General features: G+C 40.4%; 1 protein-coding gene across 1 annotated transcript in view; it reads right to left on the bottom strand.

Annotated features, from left to right (window-relative positions):
* Nucleotides 1-7,347: 7,347 nt before the first annotated feature.
* The window catches only part of LOC139547063 (Krueppel-like factor 12), a 141,692-nt gene continuing 124,749 nt past the window's right edge, over nt 7,348-24,290 (bottom strand). Inside the window, exons 5-6 of the mRNA XM_071356121.1 lie at nt 18,708-18,865; nt 7,348-7,734 (exon numbers count right to left, since the gene is read on the bottom strand). Of these exons, the coding sequence (XP_071212222.1) occupies nt 7,553-7,734; nt 18,708-18,865 (340 nt within the window). The 3' untranslated portion in view covers nt 7,348-7,552. The remainder of the gene's footprint in view (nt 7,735-18,707; nt 18,866-24,290) is intronic.

Raw genomic sequence — 24,290 nt, 5'->3', positions numbered from 1 at the left:
TATCCATAACTATATATATTTGCATAAAAAAACGTATCTTCAAAACTTCCAATTCTTAAAAGTGTTTATCAGTTACACTGAACAAAAATATGAACGTAACATGTAATTTCATGAGTTGAAATTAAAGATTCCAGAGTTCCATATGCACAAAAAGCATATTTCTCTCAAATTGTGTGCACAGATTTGTTTACATCCCTGTTAGTGAGCATTTCTCCTTTGCCAAGATAATCCATCCCCCTGACAGGTGTGGCATATCAAGAAGCTGATTAATTAAACAGCATGATCAATACACAGGTACACCTTGTGCTGTCACAAAACACAATATAGTTTTTAGGGAGTGTGCAGTTGGCATGCTGACTGCGGGAATGTCCACCACAACTGTTGCCAGAGAATTGAATGTTCATTTCTCTAACATGTCGTTTTAGAGTTCAAATAAGGAAATCGTCCAACTGGCCTCACAACCGCAGACCACGTGTAACCATATCAGCCCAGGACCTCGACATCGGGGTTCTTCACATGTGGGATCGTCTAAGAAACTAGCCACCCGGACAGCTGATGAAACTGTGGGTTTGCAAAACTGAAGAATTTCTGCACAAACTGTCAGAAACCGTCTCAGCTCATCTGCGTGCTCGTTATCCTCACCATGGTCTTGACCTGACTGCAATTTGGCCTTCGTGGGGTTATGGCATTGTTATGCATAAGCTACGGACAACGAACACAATTGCATTTTATCGATGGCAATTTGAATGCACAGCAATACCTTCACGAGATCCTGAGGCCCATTGTTGTGCCATTCGTGCCATTTATTTACACAATTCCTGGAAACTGAAAATGTCCCAGTTCTTCCATGGCCTACATACACACCAGACATGTCACCCATTGAGCATGTTTGGGATGCTCTGGATCGACGTGTACAACAGTGTGTTCCAGTTCCCGCCAATATTGAGCAACTTTGCACAGCCATCAAAGAGGAGTGGGACAACATTCCACAGGCCACAATCAACAACCTGTTCAACTCTATGTGAAGGAGATGTTTTGTGCTGCATTAGGCAAATGGTGGTCACACCAGATAGTGACTGGTTTTCTGATCCACGCCACTACAGTTCACCACTGTTCAAGATAGAGACCCCAAACCAACTTTCACGTATTATTCTATTCTTCATGGAAATTTACTTCTCTCATTTAAATTATCTCTCTCCAAAACATTTGTATATTGTCCCATACAATAATCTGTACTGTAAAATATTTCTATAATTTAAAAAATATATATATATATTTTTATATATTTGGCATTCCCACTGCAATCCTGCCTCGAACCCGACCCCGACTTTGAATACAACTGCCTATATGGACACTTGGACAGATGATTGAATGCCCAACAAAGATCATGGCCCATTTTATCATTACATTCAAGGACATACTGTATTACAATTTTGCCGATAAAATTAGCTCTGATAGCTGTGCACAACTTTTTATAGCTATCATTCGGGAATGACTCTCCTAATACTGAACTTAGGTTTCTGAATGCCAGCAAAGGTGAGTAGCGCACTCAAATGTCCTAGTGAAATCAACACCACACGCTAACCACAACACAGCCTCACGTCTAAATGAGTTCTGATACGACCGTGTTACATACAAAATGTAACTTTATTAACCTTCATGCCTCCATTCATATTAATAAACATTATGTTTGAACTCGGTTTCATTTCACAGCTCCGTCCATATGAAGACTATTGACAGAATATTTAGACAACTTTTGAAGAACAGAAAATAATAAAACAGAAGAAAGAAAAAGAAATGAGGTAAACACTTGTTATTTCTACCTTTGAAAAACATTGGGTTTCCGAATCTGTTCGTAGAATTCCTTGAGCTAGGGTCTCCCTTTGAAACATTGTGGGGCAATATCACAACTTTACTGTAAGAATGAAAAGCTCTGAATAAATGTACAATACAGGCACTATACATAAATACAGGAACAACAATTACTGTACATAATAGCAGTAAGCTTGAAACAAAGGCATTCGCATCACTAAATAATTATTCAAAAGCAGAGATAAAAGAAACGCATAATTTAAAACAGAAATTAAATTAATATTGAACGGATACAGATATAAGTGTAATCAAATTTATTTCACAGGGTGCTCCCCAAGGGTTGGTATTCTGGCTTTTACACATTCAATAGAGCTTTCCCTGTGAACCACAATACATTCAACACTGTGTAAAATCAGTTATATCAAATGGCTCTTCTGTGCTTTTGTGTGCAGAAATATGATTATGAAAAATGAAAGTATTTGCACAAATAACCAGTATCGGAGAGGTCAAAACCCAAGTGATACGATGACAATAAAACAATTATATTCTTTTAAGCGAAGTTTTCAGCAAAATACATCCATGCAAATCATATTCAGCTTCCATGGGGGATTCATACAGCATGTAAAAGGCTGGTATGAGGATACTGTATTGAAACAATGTGGTAAGGCTCAGTGCATTGAATATAAACTGAAAAATGGGAGGTGGCCTGTTTGCATAATGGTTTCAGAGTTGATGTGCTTTTATTTTTTTACGAATACTTCTCTGGCTGAGTATCAATTCAAAAGTCTATTATTTTGAATTAATGTGATACATGTTAGTTGTGAAATAGTTTAAGTGGATGCTTTTCAGAGATTTGCTGTGATAGGAGGCACTATTCATTATTGCATAAGTTTGACCCTGCTTACCATTACAAAAGGATGCTTGTAAAAAGTTTTCATAATGCTAAAGGGGAATGGTAATGCATGCATACAATAAGCCTATGTGTACACATTCAAAATATTAGTTAACTTTCAAGTGAAGTTTAAAAAATTAAATAACGATGCTATTGTGAATGAAACCCTGAATAAAATAGTTTGATATAATGTTGATATGAATCTGCACTTATAGTTGTAAGATTGTTCAATTGAACATGGCTGGGTGGAGAATAACGTATTTGCGTTTGATCTATACAGCAATTATCTGATAAAATGTTTGACAATATTTATATGGAAACCTTCTCTTGTTTTGAGAAAGAAGACAATCACAAACCAAAATGCTAAATGGCAAATTTCTGACATCACATTTGATCATTTATATGAGTATTTTAGATAACAAATTGTTTATTATCAATAGCTCCATTGTACTGTATATCAAATCAGATAAATGAGTGTCTCTGAAAAAGACTTTACATGTATAAATGTATTTCCTGTTGTCTAATAATTAAAAGGCCTATTTTTTTTTATGTATATACAGACTGTAGAACTGAGTAATACTTTTTATTTATTTCCACTATCACATATTTTACAACATTTCAAAATATATATATTTTTTACAGAAAATTGTTATATGCAAGATGAAGTGCCCCTCATTTCAGAAAAGTACAGTATATGAATAATAAAATATGTTGATAATTATTAATATGTATCAATGGATTTAACATTTCAAATGAATTCATTTAAAAACTATACTTCATAACAAACAAGGTGCTGATGATATGCTTGAGCCAAAAAAGGCAATACAATTGGAAATATTCACATGTACACAAACATATACTGTAGCAACATAATATGACATATATTATAATACTTCATAATACCAAAAGGGAAAGAGACAAATTGGGCATGTTTCTGCAAAATATAGTTTTGTTTCAGGTAATGATGTGGTTTTGAATTCTAGTACAGGACCACTACGCTGGTGTGTCTGTGTGTGTTATTAAAGTCACTGAGCATATGCTGGCCTTCTGAAATGTGCTCCTGAAACTGTAAGCAGCGAAAACCTCTGTATATAAAATGCAAGTTGTAAAAATACTTTGAACAAATACAGTTATCATACATGTGGGATTCTGTTATGAACGGCTTTGATAATGATTAACACCATCAGATCTGTGTCACATAATTGCAAAAAAGTGAAATCTGATAACTTCGCTGATAGGAAAAGCTGACAATATTGCTTTCATGTGTCTCAGAAAGATTTATGTAGTGTTATTTGTATGTCCATAGGCATCTATTTCCAACCGGCTGGATAAATTGGAAATTTAAAGTTGATGTCAAACAACCTGCAAAACATAAGTGGTTGATGTCATAGCTAAGACTAAATGGAAGTTGAGCCATATTATTATTTTTAGAATACCCCCGTTACAGTACCTTTCAAAAGTATTGAGATGCCTTGGATTTCTTCACATTTTATTGTGTTACAAAGTGGGATTTGTATTGTATTTATTTTCTCAACAATCTACACAAAATACTCTGTATTCAAAAGAAATAAAGGAAATATAGCTCCCTGAGTCCATACATGTTAAAAAACACATTTGACCGCCATTACAGCTGTGAGTCTTCTTGGGTAAGTCTCTAAGAGCTTTGCACACCTGGGATTGTGCAATATTTGCCAATTATTATGTTCAAAATGCTAGTCAGCAATTTTCAAGTCATGCCTTACTATTTCAAGCAGATTAAAGTCAAAACTGTAACTTGGCCACTTAGGAACAAACACTGTTTTCTTGGTAAGCAACTCCAGTGTAGATTTGGCCTTGTGTTGTAGGTTTTTGTCCTGCGAAAGATGAATTCCAGTGTCTGGTGTAAAGCAGACTGAAGAAGGTTTTGCTCCAGGATTTTGACTGTGTATAGCCCTATCCCATTTCTTTTTATCCTGAAAAACTCCCCAGTATTTGATGATGTCAAGCATCCATGATTCAGCCACCACCAAGCTTGAAAATAAGGAGACAGTTACTCAGTGATGTGTTGTGTTGGATTTGCCCCAAAATAGGGCTTTGCATTTAGGCCAAAAAGTGTATTCATTTGCCATGTTTTTTTGCAGTGTTATATTATTTTGTATATTTGTGTTATTCTTTTGACTCTATCATTTAGGTCATTCTTTTGGAGTCACTACAATGTTGTTGGTCATCTGCTAAATATGTGTATGTGACCAATACAATTGGATTTGATCCATCCTCAGTTCTCTCCCATCACAGCCATTAAACTCCGTAGCTGGTTTAAAATCCTCAATGGTCTGATGGTTAGATACCTGAGTAGTTTCATTCCCGTCCTGCTGCTCAGTTCAGAAGAACGACTGTTTCTTTGAGGTGCCTAGGTGGTTTAATACATGATGCACAGCATAATTATTAACTAGACCATGCTTAAAGAGATAGTCCATGTCTGATTTGTTATTATTACCCACCTACAAATGAGGCTTCCGAAAATCTCCCTGGACTTTGTAGTTGAATATGTGCTTTAAATACAATACTTGTCTGAGGGACCTTACAGATGTTGTATGAGGGACAGAGGAAGGGTTAGTCCTTTAGAAATCATGTCAAACCCTATTATTTCACAGAGAGTGAGTCCATGTACATGTGATTTGTGGGATTTGTTAAGCCAAACTTTACTCCTGAACTAATTTAGGCTTGCCTAAACAAATGGGGCTGAATACTTATGCAATGACTATATTTTATTTTATTAATAAAAAAAAAGACATTACAGAGTTTTGTATGTACATGGTTGACAAAAAAATTACAATTTAATTCCACTTTGTAACACAATAAATTTGAAAAAGATCCAAGGGGTCTGAATATTTTTGTAAGGCAGCCTATAGCTGTAAAAACATCTCTATATTGCCGTAGATCTCTTTTTGATCCATGTGCAGAGACTGATCAACATGTGGTTTTACTGTGTTGAATAACCCTTTACTCTGAGATATGATAGATGAGACAGTAAAAACCGCAGGATGTATATCTGTCATTGAGGGACATGCAAGACAAATTGCAAGAAAAGGTAGACCTGAAGCTGAATCTGAAGACCTCACATCATGTTTGGTGTATGCATGACTAAAAAAGACACCGCTCTCTCGCAAACCGCCAGACAAAGCTACAGGGCCAACTGTCTGTGTGCATCGTGTACTACGATGTAGAAAAGAGAAGGGGAGATTTTGTTCCAAGTTCGACAAACATGTAGGTCTGTTCATGAATACATTTTGAAAAAACCTGTTCCTCCTCAACCACCCATCATTAATGTGACATTTTCCAAACTGTTTACAGTGAGCTTGCCTAGACCCTTGTGCTGTAGCTACAAACCCAGTAGAAATATAGAAATGTGTAGTATAGAGTACGAAGTGGCACTGGTAGAAATATATCTGTAACAGAGGGATTTAGGGTCATTTTGGGTATCAGCAACCAGAACAAGGATACAAGAACACATTTCCCTGTTCTGAATGTATTGCTTTCCAATTGAACTAGAGCAACTGAGTTCCCGGGTTAGCCCTATGAACTGAAGCCAATATGCTTTACCTATAGACTATTAACACACAAATGATCACAATGCCAATCCCTTCCACTGAAAATACCAGGGATATGAAACAAAATCCTTGAATATTATGGAATCATCATATGTGTGAATCTGTAAGGTGCTTCAAAGTTGTTTTCACATACCGGATATGTTCATTCGATTTTTCATTGTACATTGGGGGTGCGGATTGATGTTTCTTTGTGAAAATGTATCAAAAACAGGCATACACAGCAAGATACAATAAACTAGAAACAATAAAAGTCTCCATATTAAAACTCTATTTACCCAATGAGATTGCACTTTACTGATTGCTAATCACTGCACAAAATGCACCAATCAAGTTTTTTTTTTAAAGAAAAAGTTTAGAAGAGGCTCAAGGTGATGAGCCTCAATGTGGTTGAGTCAATCTCGTGTGTTAACAAGATCCATTGAATGAAAAACAAAACAAATAGCAAAAACAACTCTGCATCTACATCACTGGTCCATTGCGATGCTCCGGATGCTTCTTAATCTAGAACACTGGTACTAGAACTTATTCTACAATACTGATTCTAGAACACTCAAACCAGTTTTTATAGGTACAATCTATGTGTGGATGGCACCCTCTGGTGCCGGGTTGTCCTGAAACACAGAGATTCAGGAAGCTGCTGTACGGCGGGAACTGTGCAACAATACTTTCCATAGGCAAATTGGAATCTGTGTCTTTTTATTCCATTGTCCAATCCAAGGCCCTATACTTCAAAACACATGCATACAGCCCTTCCATCCATTCATCCAGCCATCCAATCCATAGAGTTCTTTCACATTATAGACGCTAGAAAAGCAGCCATTTTGAACAATATAACCAAAACAAAGACAACAAGAACAAAACGGTTGCGATTCAAGTTTCCTTCCAAATGAACGAAGAACATCCCTCCAAAAAAACTCAGAAGTGAAACCATTTAAGAACAGTGCTAGGAAAAAAGACAGATTGTCGTAAAAACTCCAAACTCCAAAATGACAACAAAAGAGCCTTCTCCGGTTCCATCCCTCCTCAGTCAGTGAGGATCCAGAACCGACCCTGTTTTTTTTTTGCTCTGTGGACAGACAGACACCATTCTGTGCTTTTCGCTCTCTCTTCCCACTGCCTCACGGACAGACAACAGTGTGTGTCCAGTCCAGCTGAACCACATTGAGGGAGAGACCCCGCTCCCCCCTGCGGCGATGTGTGTGTGTGTGTAAATGTGTGCTTCTGCTTCGTCTGATGACATCATCACCCTGAAACTGTCTCACACCAGCATGTGTCTCCGTCGATGCAGAGCCAGGTGGTCCGAACGGGAGAAGCTGCGGTCACAGTCTGCACACTTGAAGGGCTTGATGCCTGTGTGTTTCCGGTAGTGGCGAGTCAGCTCGTCAGAGCGGGCGAACTTCCACGTGCAGCCATCCCAGGTGCATTTGTATGGCTTCTCACCTGGACAGGTCAACAGAAACAGACAGAAACAGAGACTGGGTGAAACAGTGACTTTCACAACATACAATTTGTGTGCATTCGCTAGTGTATTGGCTAAGTATTTCCCCATTTTCTACTTAGGTCTTATAATATGCTTGGAAAGTGTAGACATCACAAGCATCAAAAAGTAAACCATTTTGGAGACAGTTGGCAGGTTTCCATTGACCCAGGTTTATTCAACAAAAGTTTTTAAAAAATTTAAAAATAAACATTGAAAGAAGTAATGGAAATGGCAGCTATGGGAGAAATGTTCTAACAATTGACAACAATTATATCTGCTGGACAGGGGTGGATTTTTCTTTTGTCTATCTTTCTTCTTCGTGACAAATCATGACGGAAATTGTGTTTTTCAAATAAATGATACTTTCTGAATAATTTTTAAGGTGTATGTCATCGTGTAAATAAACCTAATTCTAAATGCATCTTCTTGCTAAAAATCTATGTCTTTGCAGGATAAGGATTGTCCTGATTTTCAAGAATGCCTGAATTGCTATGCTTTGCTTTTCTGGTTGGCTTGATGAACTTTTCACCATCCAATTATTTCAGATATACAGGAGTGCAAGTTTCACCATAAAAATGACCATGGTGATACACTGACATGTGAACATGTTTAGAATATAGCAAATATAAGTAAATACTTGCATTCTATCCATGCTGGCTTCTGGGGGCTACCTCCCTGGTACATGGTAGGAGCAAAGGCCTATAGGCTGTCGCACAATTTTTCTAAACTGATAATGGAAAAACGTCAATCCCTTAATCTTCTAGTGATTCTTTTTTTTAGGTGTGACCTCCCTACTTCCAGCTGTTTTTATCCACACAAGACAGTTCAACGTAAATCAGTGATGTGCATAAACCCTGGATGACTAACAGGGGGAGCTGTAATGAAGCCACCGCACAGCCATCTTGTTACTTCTCCTCCATTGTAAAAAGAGATTTTGGAAGCTGTAGAAATGCATTTATGAATGTCTAGATTTGGTTTTGACACATTTATTCTATTACAGACCACTTAATGCATACGTTTAAATTATATTATGTTAGCTAAACATACAAATAGTAAATGAAAGCATTTTCCTTACAGTATATATTTTTTGTACTAATGTTATTTTTCCCACTACAACCAAAAAAATGCTTAAATACATATAATGCTGTTCTTGAAACGTTTCATTAAAATACTGTGGAATTCCATTCATTCCTATGGATTACTTCTCTTACTGGAGAGTGGCAATATGGTCGACCAGTGGCTTCAAAGCCTCTCAATGGCCTATACATTGCATCAGCAATCCAAGGTTTGTATACATCATTGATGGAAACTCACCATATAAGGCAATCACTGGACAACTTCCCACCTCAGAGGAAGTTGCCGCACCGATATTGAGTAATTTGGAAATTCTCGTTTAGGTTCCACTTCGAAGACTGCAGGCTGCTAATACATATTCAGGAATTGGGGGTGGGGACGTTGTGGTGATTTCCACATGCAGCAGAGAAACAACAACAAATAGGGAACTGACGGACAAGCTGTCAGTGTAACTAGCTAGCATGCTAACTTTAGCTAGCTAATGACAGTTATGTATGCACCCTTCCTGTTAAGATAGTGTATGTCAGGTGAAAATAATTATTTCAGAAAAAGACTACCAGCCTACATGTCAAGAAATTAGTCTCAGCTAAACCGTTGCCATACAAGTTGTTGACATGTTGAGGGTTGACATTTGTCTGATTCTTGCTGTTTGATTATTCTATTTGATTCCAGACGCCATTCAATTTTGGACATGTACACTTTCAGCATGCTAGCTAGCTACAGTATATATATCAATGCATTATCTAAATCGTGGCAGTGAATCTGCCGTAGAAATAGAAAGAATATACGCTGCGGTAATGTGGATAGCATAGCTTTTAAACGTTTGGAGCATGTATTGAAATGATGGCCGAGTTTGTTTTGCATTGCCCGGTGCCCTGTGTGTGTGGAGATTTTCTTTAGGATCAATGGAATGGTTCTAAAATGCAATCATATCATGAAATATCAACATGTATAAAATATATATATATATATATACACTGCTCAAAAAAATAAATGGAACACTTAAACAACACAATGTAACTCCAAGTCAATCACACTTCTGTGAAATCAAACTGTCCACTTAGGAAGCAACACTGATTGACAATAAATTTCACATGCTGTTGTGCAAATGGAATAGACAAAAGGTGTAAATTATAGGCAATTAGCAAGACATCCCCAATAAAGGAGTGGTTCTGCAGGTGGTGACCACAGACCACTTCTCAGTTCCTATGCTTCCTGGCTGATGTTTTGGTCACTTTTGAATGCTGGCGGTGCTCTCACTCTAGTGGTAGCATGAGACGGAGTCTACAACCCACACAAGTGGCTCAGGTAGTGCAGTTCATCCAGGATGGCACATCAATGCGAGCTGTGGCAAAAAGGTTTGCTGTGTCTGTCAGCGTAGTGTCCAGAGCATGGAAGCGCTACCAGGAGACAGGCCAGTACATCAGGAGACGTGGAGGAGGCCGTAGGAGGGCAACAACCCAGCAGCAGGACCGCTACCTCCGCCTTTGTGCAAGGAGGTGCACTGCCAGAGCCCTGCAAAATGACCTCCAGCAGGCCACAAATGTGCATGTGTCTGCTCAAACGGTCAGAAACAGACTCCATGAGGGTGGTATGAGGGCCCGACGTCCACAGGTGGGGGTTATGCTTACAGCCCAGCACCGTGCAGGACATTTGGCATTTGCCAGAGAACACCAAGATTGGCAAATTCGCCACTGGCGCCCTGTGCTCTTCACAGATGAAAGCAGGTTCACACTGAGCACATGAGCACATGTGACAGACGTGACAGAGTCTGGAGACGCCGTGGAGAATGTTCTGCTGCCTGCAACATCCTCCAGCATGACCGGTTTGGCGGTGGGTCAGTCATGGTGTGGGGTGGCATTTCTTTGTGGGGCCGCACAGCCCTCCATGTGCTCGCCAGAGGTAGCCTGACTGCCATTAGGTACCGAGATGAGATCCTCAGACCCCTTGTGAGACCATATGCTGACACATGCACATTTGTAGCCTGCTGGAGGTCATTTTGCAGGGCTCTGGCAGTGCACCTCCTTGCACAAAGGCGGAGGTAGCGGTCCTGCTGCTGGGTTGTTGCCCTCCTACGGCCTCCTCCACGTCTCCTGATGTACTGGCCTGTCTCCTGGTAGCGCTTCCATGCTCTGGACACTACGCTGACAGACACAGCAAACCTTTTTGCCACAGCTCGCATTGATGTGCCATCCTGGATGAACTGCACTACCTGAGCCACTTGTGTGGGTTGTAGACTCCGTTTCATGCTACCACTAGAGTGAGAGCACCGCCAGCATTCAAAAGTGACCAAAACATCAGCCAGGAAGCATAGGAACTGAGAAGTGGTCTGTGGTCACCACCTGCAGAATCACTCCTTTTTGGGGGGTGTCTTGCTAATTGCCTATAATTTCCACCTTTTGTCTATTCCATTTGCACAACAGCATGTGAAATGTATTGTCAATCAGTGTTGCTTCCTAAGTGGACAGTTTGATTTCATAGAAGTGTGATTGACTTGGAGTTACATTGTGTTGTTTAAGTGTTCCCTTTATTTTTTTGAGCAGTGTATATATATATATATGCACACTAGCTCCAAAATAAGTAAAACTTTACAAATTATCCAATGGATTATTATAATATGATCTTAATTTGATCTTCTTAAAATCTGATTTTAAACCTACCTCTCACTTAGCCTAACCCTAAACTTAAATTTCAGACCAAAAAGCTAATTTTTGTTTTCATTAATTTGTACTATATACCCAATTTTGAGTTTGTGGCTATTTAACCTTCTCCACTACTGTCCCGTCGATGTGGATAGGGGGGTGCGCCCTCTGCTGTTTCCTGAAGTCCATGATCATCTCCTTTGTTTTGTTGACGTTGAGTGTGAGATTATTTTCCAGACACCACACTCCGAGGGCCCTCTCCTCCTCCCTGTAGGCCATTACATCGTTGTTGATAATCAAGCCTACCACTGTAGTCTTGTATGCAAACATGATGATTGAGTTGGAGGCGTGCATTGCCACGCAGTCTTGGCTTAACAGGGAGTACAGGAGAGGGCTGAGAACGCACCCTTGTGGGGCCACAGTGTTGAGGATCAGCGGAGACGTTGTTTCCTACCCTCACAACCTGGGGGCGGCCCGTCAGAAAGTCCAGGACCCAGTTGCACAGGGCGGGGTTGAGACCAAGGGTCTCAAGCTTAACTTCTTGCAACTATAGGGGGTGCTGTTCCGCATTAGCATATTTGGGTCTCCAAATTAAACTGCCTCGTGCTAAATTCTTGATCGTACAATATGCATATTATTGTTATTATTGGATAGAAAACACCTTCTAGTTTCTATAGAAGTTGGAATTTTGTCTCTGAGTGGTACAGAACAATTTCTACAGCACTTTTCATGACAGGGTTCAGATTTCAGAAATTTTTACCCCTGATCTGGGGTCTGTTTTTAAGGCGACAGTGAATGCTATGAAGAAACCGACACTGCCTACGTCTTCCTCTGGGTGTCTGTACGTCATCACGTTTTGAATGAAATCTATTGCACAATCCCAGCCATTATAAAACCACAAAATGTTTAGGGACCGCCCTTTCTCGTCGTGCGCCTGAAGCGTGAAGGCCATCGGACTTGCCTCGTTCCAAATCGTTGTCTAACCAGCAATATTTCTCCGGTCATGTTTTCAGTCGTTATAGTTGTTAAAAACATCATAATGTAGTTAATTTGAACCGTTTTATAGCAATTTATATCCGTTTAGTGCGATTTTGAGGAATTTCTTTGTTGTGCACTCTGAAAGTTTGGACACGTTTTGGGGTCCCGTTCGATCGTTAGTGGATATTTCGAAGGACAGAGGACATCTATCGACCAAAAGACGTTTATAACATAGAAAGGATACATTGCCCAAGAATCTGATGGAAGAACAGCTCAAAGTAAGCAATATTTAATATGATAAATCGTGTTTCTGTCGAAATATTTTAAACGCATATTTCGCCATTTTGTTTGGTATAGCTTCACTTGGCCAACCCTGTATTGAAAAGTAAGGATAATTTTAAAAATGTAAATCAGCGGTTGCATTAAGAACTAATTTGTCTTTCGATTGCTGTCAACCCTGTATTTTTTAGTCAAGTATATGATTAGCTTTCAATTAAACTAGATCACTCTGATAGATGACGTCAGACATATTGAGGCTTGATTTCCTAGTATTTTTATTGTGTAACCACGGTTTTGTATGGCTAAATATGCACCTTTTCGAACAAACTGTATATGTATATTGTAAAATGATGTTACAGGAGTGTCATCGGAAGAATTCTGAGAAGGTTAGTGAAAAAATTAATATATTTTGGCGGTGATTACGTTATAGCGCTCTTTGGCTGGAATCGATGCTCTGGTAACGTTTGCACATGTGGTATGCTAACTTATCGATTTATTGTGTTTTCGCTGAAAAACGCTTAGAAAATCTGAAATATGGTCTGAAATCACAAGAACTGGGTCTTTCCATTGCTATGCTTTGTCTATTTTTATGAAATGTTTTATGATGAGTAAATTGGTCATACACGTTGCTCTATCTAGTAATTCTAGTCGATTTGTGATGGTCGGTGCAATTGTAAACTGTGATTTCTACCTGAAATATGCACTTTTTTCTAACAAAAACTATCCTATACCATGAATATGTTATCAGACTGTCATCTGAAGAGGTTTTTTCTTGGTTAGTGGATATCAATATCTTAGTTGAGCCGAATTGGTGATAGCACCTGAAGGAGTAAGAAACTGATGGAGTTAGAATAGTGGTGTATTTTGCTAACGTGTTTAGCTAATAGATTTACATATTTTGTCTTCCCTGTAAAACATTTTAAAAATCTGAAATGGTGGCTTTATTCACAAGATCTGTATCTTTCATCTGGTGTCTTGGACTTGTGATTTAATGATATTTAGATGCTACTATCTACTTGTGAAGCTATGCTAGCTATGCTAATCAGTGTGTGGGGGGATGGGGGGTGATCCCGGACCCGGGGTAGAGGCTCGTTAGAGGTTAATGACGAGTTTGGAGGGTACTATGGTGTTAAATTCTGAGCTGTAATCGATGAACAGCATTCTTACATAGGTATTCCTCTTGTCCAGATGGGTTAGGGAAGTGTGCAGTGTGATGGCGAATGCATCGCCTTTGGACCTATTGGGGCGGTAAGCAAATTGGAGTGGGTCTAGGGTGCCAGGTAGGGTGGAGGTGATATGATCCTTGACTAGTCTCTCAAAGCACTTCATGATGACGGAAGTGAGTGCTACGGGGTGATAGTCATTTAGCTCAGTTACCTTAGCTTTCTTGGGAACAGGAACAACGGTGGCCCTCTTAAAGCATGTGGGAACAGCAGACTGGGATAGGGATTGATTGAATATGTCCGTAAACACACCAGCCAGCTGGTCTGCGCATGCTCTGAGGATTTGGCTAGGGATGCCGTCTGGGCTAGCAGCCTTGCGAGGGTTAACACGTTTAAATGTTTTCCTCACGTTGGCTGCGGTGAAGGAGAGCCCACAGGTTTTGGTAGCGTGCCAGTGGCACTGTATTGTCCTCATAGAGAGCAAAGAAGTTGTTTAGTTTGTATGGGAGCAAGACGTCGGTGTCCGCGACAGAGCTGGTTTCTTTTTGAAATCCGTGATTGACTCTACACCCTGCCACATACGTCTCGTGTCTGAGCCGTTGAATTGCGACTCTACTTTTGCTCTATACTGACGCTTAGCTTGTTTGATTGCCTTGCGGAGGGAATAGCTACACTGTTTGTATTCGGTCATGTTTCCGGTCACCTTGCCATGATTAAAAGAAGTGGTTTGCGCTTTCAGTTTTGCGCAAATGCTGCCATCAATCCACGGTTTCTATTTGGGGAAGGTTTTAATTGTCACCTTGGGTACAACATCACCGATGCACTTGCTAATAAACCCGCTCACCGAATCAGCATATACGTACATCAGTGTTGTCTGATGCTATCCGGAACATATCCCAGTCCACATGATCGAAGCAATCTTGAAGCGTGGAATCAGATTGGTCAGACCAGCATTGAACAGACCTGAGCACAGGCCTTTCCTGTTTTAGTTTCTGTCTATAGGCTGGGAGCAACAAAATGGAGTCGTGGTCTGATTTGCCGAAAGGAGGGCGAGGGAGGGCATCATGGAAGTTAGAGTAGCAGTGATCCAGAATTTTTCCAGCCCGGGTCGCGCATTCAATATGCTGTTAAAATGTTGGGTTTTCAGATTAGCCTTTTTAATATCCCCAGCTACAATAAATGCTTCCCCAGGATATGTGGTTTCCAGTTAACATAGAGTCCAATGAAGTTATTTCAGGGCTGTCGAGGTGTCTGCTTGGGGAGGATATACACGGCTGTGATTATAATCGAAGAGAATTCTCTTGGTAGATAATGCGGTCAACATTTGATTGTGAGGAATTGTAGGTCAAGTGAACAAAAGGACTAGAGTTCCTGTATGCTGTTATGATCACACCACAACTCGTTAATCATAAGGCATACAACCCCGCCCTTCTTCTTACCAGAGAGATGTTTGATTCGGCGTTCGACGGCGCCAGTTTACTAACAATTTGTCATGGCAACCATCATTATGTGCACCTGGCATCAATTATTTTGTGCACCTGCGCTTCATCATGAGGCACACCTGGACTCCATTACTTCACTCGGTAATTCCCTTTTATCTGGCACTCCCTTAGGTTCATTCCCCATGCAGCATTGTTCATGTGTTTCATGTCAAGACGCTACCCCTGCTTCTCGACTCCCAGCGTTTACGTTACAGGTTTAATGAATGATTTGTCCCAAATACAATGCGTTTAGTTTTTGAAATATTTAGGACACATTTATTTATTGCCACCTATTCTGAAACTGACTGCAGCTCTTTGTTAAAACTTCTTAGTGATCCCTTCGCGCGCCATTCCCGTTAACGGGATTGATTTGACAACACCCAGTGAAATAGCAGCGCGCCAAATTCAAAACCAGAAATACTCACAATAAGTGTTATACATGGGTTTAAAGATTAACTTCTTGTTAATCCAGCCACAGTGTCAGATTTCAAAAAGGCTTTATGGCGAAAGCAAACCATGCTATTATCTGAGGACAGCACCCCGTCAAACAAACACATGAAAATCATAATTCAACCCACCAGGCGCGACACAAAAGTCAGAAATAACGATATAATTCATGCCTTACCTTTGAAGATCTGCTTCTGTTGGCACTCCAATTTGTCCATTAAACATCACAAATTGTCCTTGTGTTCGATAAATTCTGTCGTTATATACCCAAAATGTCCATTTATTTGGCGCGTTTGATTCCGAAAATACACCGGTTACAAATCGCGCAACATGACTACAAAGTATCTAATATGTTACCTGTAAACTTGCTCCAAACATTTCAAACAACTTTCCTAATCCAACTTTAGTATTTTTTAAACGTAAATAATCAATTAAATTTAAGACGGAATAAACCTTGTTCAATACCGGACGAAAACAAAGTGGAGTGAGCTTCCAGGTCGCGCCCCAACCACAACAGTACACTTGCCTATCCACCCAGAGAGGAAATGGCCACTTCATTTCTCAAAAGGAAAAACATCAACCAATTTCTAAAGACTGTTGACATCTAGTGGAAGCGATAGGAATTGCAAGCAAGTGCCTTAGAAATCTAGATCCACATAGAAACCCCATTGAAAAGAGAGTGACCTCAAAAAAAAACATTCCTGGATGGTTTGTCCTCGGGGTTTCGCCTGCCAAATATGTTCTGTTATACTCACAGACATAATTCTAACAGTTTTAGAAACTTTAGAGTGTTGTCTATCCAAATCTACCATATGCATTTGCATTTCCTAACTTCTGGGCCTGAGTAGCAGGCAGTTTACTTTGGGCACACTTTTCATCCGGATGTGAAAATAGTGTCCCCTAGCCTTAAGAAGTTTTGCAGTGATTTCTCTCGCTGTACAAGTTTACATGTATGGTGTTGAGTCATCTGCATACATAGACACACTGGCTTTACCCAGTGGCAGGTAATTAGTATAGATTTTAAAAAGTAAAAGGCCTAGACAGCTGCCCAGCTGCCCAGCTGCCCCTCTGTATTCTCTTTATTCACAATATATCAGGGGTATTAAGCCAGAATACGTTTTTTCCAGCAGCAGACTATGATTGAAAATGTCAAAATACATTTTTCAAAGCTTTTCCAAAATGTCCAAAATTATGGAAAATCTATCGTGATGGATTTATGGGTCCTTTATGGGTCCTTGAGGCAAATTTGTTCATCATGAGGAAAGACACAAGTCTCTAGGTCAAACGGGGCGACAAATATGAGGGTTTAAGTAAGACTGCTTATAACAACAGTCTCACTTAAGTCTTCTAGGACAATCTGTGCCATTCTTTTTGACCAAGTTACTCATTACATTTACATTTTACATTTAAGTCATTTAGCAGACGCTCTTATCCAGAGCGACTTACAAATTGGTGCATTCACCTTATGATATCCAGTGGAACAACCACTTTACAATAGTGCATCTAACTCTTTTAAGGGGGGGGGGGGTTAGAAGGATTACTTTATCCTATCCTAGGTATTCCTTAAAGAGGTGGGGTTTCAGGTGTCTCCGGAAGGTGGTGATTGACTCCGCTGACCTGGCGTCGTGAGGGAGTTTGTTCCACCATTGGGGTGCCAGAGCAGCGAACAGTTTTGACTGGGCTGAGCGGGAACTGTACTTCCTCAGAGGTAGGGAGGCGAGCAGGCCAGAGGTGGATGAACGCAGTGCCCTTGTTTGGGTGTAGGGCCTGATCAGAGCCTGAAGGTACGGAGGTGCCGTTCCCCTCACAGCTCCGTAGGCAAGCACCATGGTCTTGTAACGGATGCGAGCTTCAACTGGAAGCCAGTGGAGAGAGCGGAGGAGCGGGGTGACGTGAGAGAACTTGGGAAAGTTGAACACCAGACGGGCTGCGGCGTTCTGGATGAGTTGTAGGGGTTTAATGGCACAGGCAGGGAGCCCAGCCAACAGCGAGTTGCAGTAATCCAGACGGGAGATGATAATAGATGATGCTAGATACTCATGGCATCTAGTTTCTGTGTGCCAAATTAGTAAAAACGTTACCAATCTGTGCTTCAGTTATTTAACTAAGTTAAGATTTTTTTTTTGTGAATTTATAGAATAACAATAGGTAGCAGCATCGTGTATAGTTAAATGTGTTTGTGCATGTGTGATGGTTTGTTTTATGTATGTGTGGGGTCAACGTGTGTGTGTATGAATATGTGTGTGTGTGCGCAAGAGTAACATTGTAAGTGGGTGTGAGTGTGTGAATAGAGTTTGTGCTGCCGTGTCAATAACATGTCTCAAAAAATGTGCTATTGTGACCAGCAAAGTCACACTAGATCTAAGGCAATATTCAACGTTTGTCTAGGTCCCCTGGATGTCGGGAGATGGCTTCAATATTGGTCACTAGAGGCAATGGTGAGCGCTATTACCATCAAGTAGGCTCGCGGCTTGATATGACGTAGTGGATAGGGATGGTAGATGGGTATAAGCTCCAGCTCAGAGAATCACAGGTTCAACCCCAGTGCTAGGCACTCATTTTTGTTATTTTTGTTTTAACCCTATCCCAAACCTTAACCCTACCTTAACTATTCAGAACTGATGCTTAAATTTAACAGTCAAATTCAAAGTTTACCGACAAACGTGAATAATGCAGTCAGACCGTGAGATCTTGTTGATTGTGAAGAGCCTTACATGTGTATTCACTTTCCATGCGTATTAGAGCGAGGGAAATCATTTTATTCAGGAAGATAGTGAGACATAGACTTTAATTGATGAAGACAACTGTAATGAGTTGGTGAAGCCACACACATGCGCGTGCGCACACACACACACACACACACACTGACCTGTGTGCGTCCTCCGGTGTGCTTTTAGATGGGAGCTCTTGGTGTAGACCTTATTGCAGCCCTCAAAGTCACACCTGTGGATGCGTCTCTTCTTGGAGTCGGGCGACTCTGACCTCTGAGGGCGCCGTATGCTCTCAATACTGAATGGTGACATGGAACTGCAACAGGAGAGGAAGAGGTGGCTCATTAGAATTTAGCATCCTTAGCATTTTCAGCATCTTTCATTTACATTATTAGTTTGGATATCAACAACTGTATGGTCCATTCTTAATGAGCAAAACCCAACATGAGACTGTGTATGCATTGACTATTGTAATTCCACCAATGGTGTCTTTCATGTATATTAATATTCCTTATAATACATATAGGAGTATATACTCAACATTTTGTGGAGAATGTGGACTCAACCATCTTTTGAAGTATGAAAATCACTAAAATAATATTTAGATTTTTCCCTTCAAGCTCTTCTTTCTCTTGTAGGCTTTGTCATGTACACTTATACTACAACAGCATTGTACTTTTATGTAATGTAATTATGTAACGTATGAAATATTTCAACATCCCCCAAGCTCCAAGTTCTTCACTAGAAATACTAGGAAATAGATCAAATTTCACATTTTATGACATGTTCATTCTGAGATATCGTGAAAGAATTTCAATGGCCTTTAGATGGTGCTCTAGCACCTTGGTAGAAACCCCTACAAGGCACAGGAAACTGGATGAGGTAAGACTGTTATTTTTACCGTTCCCATTGATTTATCAATCATCAGAAGGCAATGTCATATTTTTTTTTCTTCCATGCAGTTCAATGAACATAATTTCTGTTGAGTTGTTTATATTGTATCAATATAACTGGTCATGACATTTCGTTTCAAATTAGTAGTACACGGTGGGGGGGGGGGGATACAGGAGAACGAGGAGCAGCCAAAGTCTATTTGGGGGCTAGGAAAAGGAAGGAGAAAAGGAACAAGAAGAGCAGTCTCAGTGGGATCTGTTTTTTTTCTGGAGGGGTGCATAACAGGGCTCTTTCGAGGTTGGAAATGAGAAGAGGTTACGGGTTGCAGACAGAAGAGAGAGGGGAGGAGAGAGGGGAGCAGCAGTCGTGGCTGCTGGGGACCGGGGTAGGTGTTTTTGGGTGGTGGAGGAGAGAGGAGGCGTGGCCAGAGAGGCCCTCCGGTGAACTGTCTCAACCACCCGCCTCCCACTTCCTGTCTCGCTGATCCACCCACACGCTCGCTCGCACACACACAGGGATCACCTGTTGCTCTTGGCTAGCTGCCATGCTGGGGCCGTGGGGCTGAACAGGAAATGAGAGCATGGGTCAGATATGAGACTGAACTCCAGCTCTGCTCTCTCTCTCTCTCTCTCTCTCTCTCTCTCTCTCTCTCTCTCTCTGCACCCTTCTTTCTCATTCTCTCTCAGCCACAGAAGCTCAAACTAACTTCCCCTCTCTATTTCTCACTTTAGTTCCTCACCCTCTTTCTTTCTCCCCCAAATGTGCACTTCCTCTGAGCAAAGAGGAGACTCAGTGTAGCAAACAACAGCGCAACTATTGGCACAAATAAGGTTGAGACTTATTGGCAAACATACTGTACAATATATAAACTGTACAGTACATAAACATAGTCAACACATACTCAGTCGAAACTGATTAACCTACTCAAAATGATGTACACTGAGTATACTAAACATTAGGAATGCCTGCTCTTTCCATGACATAGACTGACCGGGTGAATCCAGGTGAAAGCTATGATACCTTATTTATGTCATTTGCTAAATCAACTTCAATCAGTGTAGATGAAGGGGATGAGACAGGTTAAATAATTATTTTTAAGCCCTGAGACAATTGAGACATGGATTGTGGATGTATGCCATTCAGAGGGTGAATGGGCAAGACAAAATATTTAAGTGCCTATGAACGTGGTATGGTAGTAGGTGCCAGGTGCACTGGTTTGTGTCAAAAACTGCAACGCTGCTGTATCAAGTTTCCCATGTGTATCTATAATGGTCCACCACCCAAAGGACATCCAGCCAACTTGACACAACTGTGAAAATTATTCATGATTATTATTTGACCATGCTTGTCACTTATGAACATTTTGAACATCTTGGCATAGTTCTGTTATAATCTCCACCCAGCACAGCCAGAAGAGAACTGGCCACCCCTCATAGCCTGGTTCCTCTCTAGGTTTCTTCCTAGGTTTTGGCCTTTCTAGGGAGTTTTTCCTAGCCACCGTGCTTCTACACCTGCATTGCTTGCTGTTTGGGGTTTTAGGCTGGGTGTCTGTACAGCACTTCGAGATATTAGCTGATGTACGAAGGGCTATATAAAATAAACTTGATTTGATTTGATTTGTGGGAAGCTTTGGAGTTAACATGGGCCAACATCCCTGTGGATGGCTTTCGACACGTTGTGGAGTCCATGCGGAGTTAGCTAGAAAGTTATACCAGTTATCAAATAGGATACTAGCTAGCTTTTCATGCGTGGCAGTACCAGTGTTGTCAAAGCTGGTAGACCGTCTCTGGTGATGTCAACATTACAACCAGGATGGACTGTCAAATTGGATGAAAAAACGCTGTCACATACACAGATGGAGCTCTCCTCTATGGGCGAGCATGTTGTTAACTGTCAAGTAGCTAGCTAGATGTGTCTCGATAATCTTGCTATTGCATAAAAAAAATGCGTACATCAAAATATCTCTTAATACATATCTCTTAGTCGACAATTTCTCTAACATTTGACTCATGGTTCTTGCACAGGAAAGAGGTGGAGACCGTTTTCAAGGACCTACCAGATCACAAAAAACTGTGAACAGCAAGGGGGAGACAAAAAATGATGGTTAGGGCGAAATCAACCATATGACCACTAGGTGTCATCGTATACCCACAGATCAAATTGATTTCCACAGTACGTGATGAAGTCCACTAGCTTGCTTCACTGTTGTAAAATAACACTATTGCATATTATTTGTATATTAACATATCTGGGACATTTTGGAGAAAACATGGATTTGTTAGACACCAGTGGAGGGTCCTCAGAGGAGGAAGGGGAGGACCATCCTCCTCTGTAAAATTTCAGTAAAAAAATAGTAAACACTAAAAAAGTTATCATTTTTAGATGAAAGTATACAAAATATATTCATGTCACCAACTAATTGATTAAAACACACTGTTTTACAATGAAGGTCATTAGTAACTTCAACAGCCTTCTCTGAGGTAGCACCATGTTGTAGCCGGAGGACAGCTAGCTTCTGTCCTCCTCTGGGTACATTGACTTCAATACAAAACCTAGGCTCGTAGGCCTCACCCCCTTTCATAGACCTACATGGTAATTATGACCACTTCCGGAGGATGACCTCCAACCAGTCAAAGCTTTTGCAGTATGAACTGACATGTTGTCCAATCATAGGATTATAATCAGAGAATGAACACAGTGTGTTGTATTGAGAAGCTTGATGAGTTGGTGACATTATTGGATCGAGATTGAAAAGTGATAGTTGAGCATTTTTGGGATATTATTCAATTAAAATTAGTTTAATAAATTTACTGGAGACGGAGGAGGTAAATAGTTTTCCTGGTTTTAGAGCTTTATTTATTTTTATGTCCAGTTAGTCCATTTTATTTAAATTTGCCTTGCTAAATTCAGTAGCAAGTAGCAGTAGCGAGCTAGCTAGCTACCAGCTCGAGTGTGTAGTTTTAACCGTAAATGCTACCGATAATGTTGTTGAATTTTTGTTGAAGAACCCCATTCTCTGGGATATGTGGAAAATGTGCGAAATAAAACCGAGGGTCGACCTCTGTCTGAGATCATTTTCATGAAGAAGGATGAAAAGGTGAGGGTGTTCAAAACCAATTGGTATCAAAAGTAGAGCTGGTTAACAGGGAGCCTTTAATCAAGCCGCCTGTATTGCTGGCCTTGCCTGCTTTTTGAAAAGTCTGATTACAGTGACCGACATGGTGACCGACAAAACAAAAGCAGGGAGCATATGAATGCCCACATCAGATTCAAGCTTCTGGAAAAAAGCTGCATCGATCATGACGAAGGTCTGCGTATTCAAACTATGCAACACAACGAGAAAGTAAGACGAAACCTGGATGTTCTCAAGCGGCTTATGAACACCACTGGGTTTTGGTTCATGCAAGAATGAGCTTTTAGAGGACGTGACGAGAGGGAAGTTCCGCTAAGAAGGGAAACTACAAGGAGCTCGCAGCGATAATTGCATGTTACGATGCTTTACTTGCTGAACATATGGAATTTTCAACTGTCTTTTCTGGGAATGTCAAAATCAATTCAGAATGATTTGATAGCTTCCATCGCGTCATCCATTAAAAGTTAGATTAAAGAGAGAGGTTGACGCACCATATTGTTTCGCGCGCGCACTCAAGTAGGCTTTCCACTTTCCACTCCTCCTGTATTTATTTAGCAAAGATGATAACACAAAATCACTCCAGACAGACCCAAGCAAAAACGAATTGCATAAATGTTGCAGCAGCCTAGGCTACACCTAAACATGAGAGATCTGACATGCTGTATGGGATGAAAATGAGACTATTTTTCAGTCTGATCAACTGTAGGCTACCAATAAGAGCAGCCGCATACAGCCTATGTGCCCTGTCCATCTGGTCAGGCTAAACTAATTGGTAACATTATGTATTCATAGTCCATTTGTGTGTCAGGAGAAAATGTGAATGTGATCAAATTTGGTTAAAATTCAAAATTGGGCTGGGTAGGCTGGCTATACATTTTCAATCCAAATGTATTAGCTGTAATTAATCAATCAACATAATAGTGATGACAGATGTGAGTACATGTTTTATAAAGCCTAAAGTTGCATGATGCAAACATGCATAAAGCAAGCTCAGCCCTGTGAGTTCTATTGTCTATGAGTTGTTGTCTCTGTGTCTGGGTAGAGGAAATCCCCTCCTAATCATGTCTAAATATAATTCATATAAACAAGTATAAGGTTGCTGCAGTTTGTCAACTCTCTCCTGACATGAACTGAAGCCACGTATCATGTAACCGCTCATCCACTGGCACATTGAATGTTTCCTCTCCAAGCAGTACCCCTATACATTTTCTCTCATTACTGTATGTAGAGTCAATCACACACAAAAAAAAACAATCACATTATTACACATCAAGGATTTTACTAACTGTGTAGTGTGTTGTGTTATTGTTTTTTGTCTTCCCAGTCAAATTCTGTCCTGCACTGAAGTCATGCCTCTGAACACCTCAACTCATGGCTCATAACCTCATTCAATCACTGCTGTGATCCCTTCCCAACACTGTAAGTAGCTCTCTCATTCCCATTCCCCATAACATTGTACTATAAATGTCTTTATTAAATGTTTTAGGTTAAAATAATTTGTCTTTGACGTTTTTGAAACACACTTTGGGCGTCTCCGTGCCTATACACACGTCTCCGTGCCTATACCGTGGGTCTCCCATCCTCCTCCATGTTTCAAGTCACCAGCCTCCACTGTTAGATATATACATACATACATACATACATACATACATACATACATACATACATACATACATACATACATACATCTATGTATTTTCTCTGTAAACTGATT

Source organism: Salvelinus alpinus, chromosome 20, assembly GCF_045679555.1.
Source record: "Salvelinus alpinus chromosome 20, SLU_Salpinus.1, whole genome shotgun sequence".
NCBI lineage: Eukaryota > Metazoa > Chordata > Actinopteri > Salmoniformes > Salmonidae > Salvelinus > Salvelinus alpinus.
Note: the sequence above shows the minus strand (reverse complement) of the source record. Positions and strands in the feature narration are given on the sequence as shown.